This window comes from Neomonachus schauinslandi, chromosome 5, assembly GCF_002201575.2.
Source record: "Neomonachus schauinslandi chromosome 5, ASM220157v2, whole genome shotgun sequence".
In the NCBI taxonomy this organism is placed as follows: domain Eukaryota; kingdom Metazoa; phylum Chordata; class Mammalia; order Carnivora; family Phocidae; genus Neomonachus; species Neomonachus schauinslandi.
This window is the reverse complement of record NC_058407.1, coordinates 3,721,723-3,727,722: the sequence shown is the minus strand read 5'-3', so window position 1 is coordinate 3,727,722 and position 6,000 is coordinate 3,721,723. Positions and strand designations below refer to the sequence as shown.

Genomic DNA, 6,000 nt, shown 5'->3' with positions numbered 1-6,000 from the left:
GGGAGGTTCCCTGGGGGTCTCTGTGTGGATGGGGAGGTTCCCTGGGGGGTCTCTGCATGGATGGGGAGGTCCTGGGGGGGTGTGGATGGAAAGGTTCCCTGGGGGTCTGCATGGATCAGGAAGCTCCCTATGGGCTCTGTGTGGATGAAGAATTCTCCCAGGGGTCTGCGTGGATGGGGAGGCCTGCAGGGGAGTCCAGAGGAATCACGGGCTGACAATGCTCACTGCCCAGCAGTTTACAAACGTCAGGATGAACGAGCATCTCCTCACCAACAATTCTAAACAGACATTTCTTAAGGGCCAATTACTTAAGCACAAAACAGGATGGTCTTCGCAGGAGACATCATGGTCTCTGAAAGCAGGACCCCGAGGTGGGAGCAGAGACTCTGGAGCCCCCTTACAAGCTACATGCCCCAGGCTCTCTTACCCGAGAGAGGAGGACCCCTCTTACAAAGTTTCCTTACCTGTAAAATGGGGCGGTAACCACACACCATCACAGGACGTGTGGGCAGTGAGTGGCTAATTCACGTAAGCCACGCAGACCACTGGCCGGTACTAAGGGTCAGTTGTCAGTGACTGTGACAGTCCCCACCACCAAGACCGTGACCCGCACGTGCCCTCCCCGAACACTGGCACTCAGTCTCACCGGTCACCGCGCTGCCCCAGCTCAGGGGCAGAGTGTGACCTTTTGCCCTGAGGACACGGGGAGCAGCGATCTCGCTCAGCTGAGCGCAGGCCCCCGGCCACCCTCAAGCCCCCACAGGACCGCGGGGCCCACAGCTCGGCCTCAGCCTGTGGGGCCCCCCAAGGGCGACCCGCCGCACACCCGTACCTGGTGGAAGTCGGCATCCCGCGTGGCCGCCAGCTCGAAGCCCTGTTGGCGGCTCTCATGCAGCAGCACGCGGGCCAGCAGCTGGTAGGCCGTGCGCACGTCATTGCCGAAGAGCTGGCCCGTGTGCTGCGTGGCATTCCGCAGCGCCTTGGCCAGCCGCAGGGACCGGTCGCCGTCCATCTGCGTCTCGTTCCGGCTCAGCTTCTCGTTCTGGGAATGGGGAGCACACGAGACGTTTGCACACCTACCGCAGCTGCTTTGCTCCTTCCTGTGATTCAGAAATCTGTTACCCTCTGGTAGAAACTCCCTTTTCAGGCAAGAACTTGAAAACCCCCAAACCAAACAGGAGTGTTGGCTGTTAACTCTGGCACCAAAAAGGAGGGACTGTCAGGCCAGAAAGCGCTGGAAAGAGACACCAAGGGAAGAGGCAGTGACAAAGGGTGAGGTCAGAGGTGGCGGGCCAGAATATGGGGACCCCCGAGTTTCCAGATCCAGACGCAGGGCTGGTCCTGACGGGAAGAGCGGCTGTGCTCCGCCGCAGGCGCCCAGAACAGACGTGGGGTCCAGCGACGGTCCAGCCCCTGGCCAGCGGGATCCGGGGGCCCCCCAGCCCCCGAGCCCATCCCCGACCCTGTCCCTGAGCCCGCCCGTGTGCGCGCACATGGCTCCCTAAGGTGAGGGCCTACCATGGCTTTGAGCTCCAGGAAGGAGACAGTGGTGCAGTTGAAGAGCTCCGCGGGCAGCCAGCCCTTCTCCCCGCTGCAGTGCCGGACTGCGTTTCCTAGGGAACGGGGAACACGGAGGAAAACCTGGAATCCCAACTGTTAATTATGCTCGTTGACCTGTATGTACCTGAACCCCGTGTGTCCGGCGGAGGTGTGAACCCCAGGCGTAATGTGCACCCCTTGGCCAGCCCAGGGCCAGGCAGGTGCCACGGCCACAAGCTCTCTCCCTACACGCCTGGGGCCACGTCTGAAGCTGCCTGAGCCACCCGGCCACCGTGAGCAAACACATGAGCAAGTCCACGAAAAGAGAAACCAGCTCCATTGCTTGCCGAATACCCACAACGTCCATGGGCCCCGCCCATCTGCCACGAATCCGACTCGCAGTCATGTGCTTTGGTGGGGCGTCTCCCTGGGTCTCCGGACACAGCTACCACCCCCATTTTACAAAGAGAACCCGGCACTGGGAGCGGCAAAGCAGCCTGTCCATGTCCTGGCCACCAGGCGTGTTTTAATGTTTGCATTATAGCCTTTCCGTGTTTTGTCATTTATTATTAAGGAACAAGGTTTTATTTTCCCCCAACACTTTGGCTAAAGAAATATTGTCCACGTAGAACATCCCGTGAGTTCCTGCAAGCCGCGTGCCTCGACTGAGTTCCTGCCTAGGATGGATGCCACAGGCCACGGTACTTACCCACGGATCCCCTGGGGCACGGCACTGCCGCCGGCTGCCCGAACTTGGTCTGCGGCCACCAGATGCCAGCCTCAAATGCTCTGGGACATCCATTGTAGATCACTGGGGTCATGGGGGGGAAGGAAGGCTGCTCAGCCCAGCACGGCCATGCCCACAAAGGTGCAGGGCTCTCCGTGTCCTCCGCCCCCACCAGGAACCGGACCCCTGCACCCTCCCCTCATCAGAGTTAGAACTGGGGAAGGGGTGACCCAGGCTCTGACCCGTGCCCTCCAGGAGGGCCACGCCAACAGAAGGCCAAGTGCGCACTGTCAGACCACGAGGCTGCCGAACGCTCCCCAACCCCAGGAGTGTGCGGTGCACACGCAGACATGGGCACACATGCAGGAGCCCAGCAGTGTGTCCCTGCAACACGGCCCAAGGGATTGAGGGGCAGCGCAGACCTTCACAGCCGAGCGCGGTGACCTCAGCGAAAGGGTTGTCACAGCGGTTGCACTGACGACCGATGACGCCGGACTTGCAGACACACTGCCCAGTGTCCATGTCACAGGCCCGGCTGTGGGAGCCGTGCGGGAAGCAGTCACATGGCAGGCACGCGTCCTGATCCGGGGGCCTGTAGTAATTCTCCTGCAGAAGCCAGAAGCAGTGCGTGGGACTCCAGGCGCCGGCAGAGGCTCTTCTCCCGCGGGATGCCTCCCAGCTGCGTCAAGGCTGGGCTCCTGGCATCTCCCCGCCACCCTCCACCCACATTCCCCCGCGGGTGGCTCCTTGGGCGCCCACCGTGCCGGACGGGGCAGGTGCACTCTCCGGGAAAGCACCCCTCTGACTTCTTAGCTAATACTTGTCGGGGTCCACCTGAAAATCTGTCCTTAAAAGTACTGGATTCAAATGGAGACTTATGTACAAGGATGGCCCTTGCTGTGTTTTTTCACTGTCAGAAGTTAGAAGGCACCTGAAGGTCCACCACTGGGCAGGTCAGGGTGATGGTCAAGAGCATGGGCTTCAGATTGCCAAGTCCCGGGTTTGAGCCCATCTCTGGCCACACCGCCCTTGCCGGTGACTCAAGTGTCCCCTGCTGAAGAGTGGGATGGGCTGTGACTTGGGCAGAGCCACGGCCAGTGTCCAGCCCCCGTGTCAGGCAGGAACACGGAACTGTCCCCACAGGGGGACCCAACCGCGTGTGTTGGAGTGCGTGGGCACTAACATGTTAGCGGTCACCCTGGGAGGGCGGATGGTCTCACTCTCACCTTTTAGGCACGCATCTGCATTTTCTGTAATTTCTGATGAGAAAAAACTGGAGGCACATTTTCCCCAAATCCCCTCCACGCCTCCCTCCCCCCCACCGCCCACGGATGCGCCGACCACCGTGTGGCTCCATGGTTTGCCCGGTCCTGATCTGCTGCGGCCGGGGCAGTGTTTCATTTAAGCATTTCAGCAGACAACGTTCTGTTTCTGGAAGTGCTGGGCACACGTGGGACGTTCCTGGTATTAACCTGCCGGGAGTGCGGAGGGTGCCCGTGACGGCGATCTCCATTCCGGGGCCAGCAAGCCCATGCCTCACAGCACGTGCCCCTCATCCAGTGAGACAGATCCTTCTTCTGGGTTTCCAAGAACCGACAGCTCAACAGCCGTGCAGACACAATTCTGAAGGTCCGTGGCCTTTCCCAGGATGCCGCGGGGGACGGTTTCCCGTGGCCTGGCCCAGGAGCACGGCGGCCGGCCTGACGCGGGGAGGAGGTGACTCCATGCCGCACAGAACCACAGACGCCCCGGGTGGGGTGTGGGTGAAGAAAGTTCAGCCATCATCGAGAGCCAATTTGACAAAAGCCCAGGAAAACGGAAGGTAGGACAGTGGTTGGTGCTGAGGATGAGCTAACCTCACAGAAATTGCCGTTTCCTGTTACCAGCTGGGTGTGGGGCTGAGGACCCAGCTCTCAGGGTCCAAACCAGTGTCCACATGAAGACCGGTCCGGAGCACTCAGTGCCTCGGTGAGCAGCCACTTCTCTGGGCTCAGGACCTGCGTGTGTGTGCGTGCCTGTGTGTGCACGTGGATGTGTGTGTGCGCACACGCAGGTGTGTGCGCACGTGGGCGAGCACGAGGCCATCTCTCGGGGCGGCCACCTGAGGGGGTGGGGACGCGGCCGGCGTCTGCCCGCGAGCCAGGCTCACCTTACACTGACAATGCCCGTTGGTCTTGTTACAGTCGGGATCAAAGCCTTTGCTGACGGCACAGTGGCAAGGTCCGCACACGGGGTTCCCCCACCAGCCTTTGGGGCACGGAAGGTCAACCCTGTTGGGGAAACAGCAGAGGGAAGGTGTGCGTAACTGTCCTCAGGGCCAGAGGAAGATGTTGGAGGCCAGGAGCCTCACCTGGCCTGCTTCTGGGCCCCTCCCTCCCCCTGGGGTGGCCTCAGTTTCCCCCTTGCTGGTTCCCAACCTCACTCACCCTTAGGATCCCAGACTCCAGGGGCCCCTTGTCTGGAAGGCTTTTACCACAAAACTTATTTCTAAAATGATTTATTTGCTCACGTTTTCCTCCTACCTGGAAGACACAGGTGAGTGCCCCAACCTGGGCTTCCTAGTAGCGTGACCTTGCCACGCCCCCTCCAGTGGGGATGGCACTGATCTGCGCTCACTCTGTCCGAGCGCCCACATGACAGCGCCTGGCTCACGGGGGAGCTCAGGGACAGGTGAGCCCACTGCCGGGCCAACCGGAGCCGCAGCCCCAACAGAGCCCACGGAGCCCACGGAGCCCGGCTGCCCTGGGTCACCTTCCTGCAGGGCCCAGGGGATCTGTCAACACAAGGTCCCCGGCGGGCGGTTCCTGAACACGGGGTTCTGGGGCATCCATGCTTTCCCGGGTGCCCTGAGGCAAACACTGTCCACGTCCCCCCAGACGCCCAGAGCTACCTTTCCACACACGATCATGTCCGTGCAGCCAGGGGCTGGGCCCGGGGGCTCAGGATCAGGACAGGGGCCCAGTCCTGCTCTCGAGAGCCCAGCAGGCCCCGAGATGTGGGACATCGGAGGTCCCGAGGTCAGGCTCGCCCCTCCCAGGCTCTGGCCCCTGCCTGTCGCTGTCACCCCTCATCCACTCTCAACCTGATCACTCACCTGAGCGTCACCTGCAGACCACCTACCTGTGGGATGCACGCCCCCAACCAAATCCTTCAGGCACCTCAAAATGAAGTGCCATCCTGTGCTTACTGTCTCAGCTAATGCCATTCCATCCATCCACCCGCCCGGCCGGCAGTCAACCTCTCGTACTCACTTGCTCACCGGGCAAGCAATTATTATGTACTGGCCCTGGGTATAATTAATTAGATGGCAGCATGGGCATAAAAATAACCACAGCAGACCGGCTGAGCCGGGGGCTCCAGTCAGACGTTCAGGGATCTGCATGTACAGTGGGGGGGACCCCAGAGCTCTGGTGCACCCCTTCTCCCTACGGCCTCCTCAGCCCTCTGTGCCTGCAGGGCCAGCCCCTGGGGACACGCCCGCCTCCGGCTTCCGCCTGTTCCTCCCGCGCTCCACGCGGCAGCCGGGGCCCCGAGACCCGGCCTCCAGCCTGCCGTGTTTCTGCAGGGCTGCCTCGGCCTCCACAAGCCACGCTCCGTTCCCGGCTCGCAGGGCAGGTCCCTGCACCTCGGCGGCCGCCTGCTTTGTGCAGATGCAGACGCAACGTCGTGTGTTTCTGGAGTGGAAACATGCTCCGACGGGGTTAGTTTGAGATGCTCGGTGAGATTCTTATTCA

The 6,000-nt window shown here is 61.5% G+C and overlaps 1 protein-coding gene across 1 annotated transcript in view; it reads right to left on the bottom strand.

The window, feature by feature from the left end:
- Positions 1-6,000, bottom strand: part of CELSR1 (cadherin EGF LAG seven-pass G-type receptor 1) — a 137,913-nt gene that overhangs the window by 24,104 nt on the left and 107,809 nt on the right. The window contains exons 15-19 of the mRNA XM_044915313.1: positions 4,416-4,536; positions 2,689-2,872; positions 2,249-2,350; positions 1,519-1,613; positions 833-1,042 (exon numbers count right to left, since the gene is read on the bottom strand). Coding sequence (XP_044771248.1) covers positions 833-1,042; positions 1,519-1,613; positions 2,249-2,350; positions 2,689-2,872; positions 4,416-4,536 — 712 coding nt within the window. The remainder of the gene's footprint in view (positions 1-832; positions 1,043-1,518; positions 1,614-2,248; positions 2,351-2,688; positions 2,873-4,415; positions 4,537-6,000) is intronic.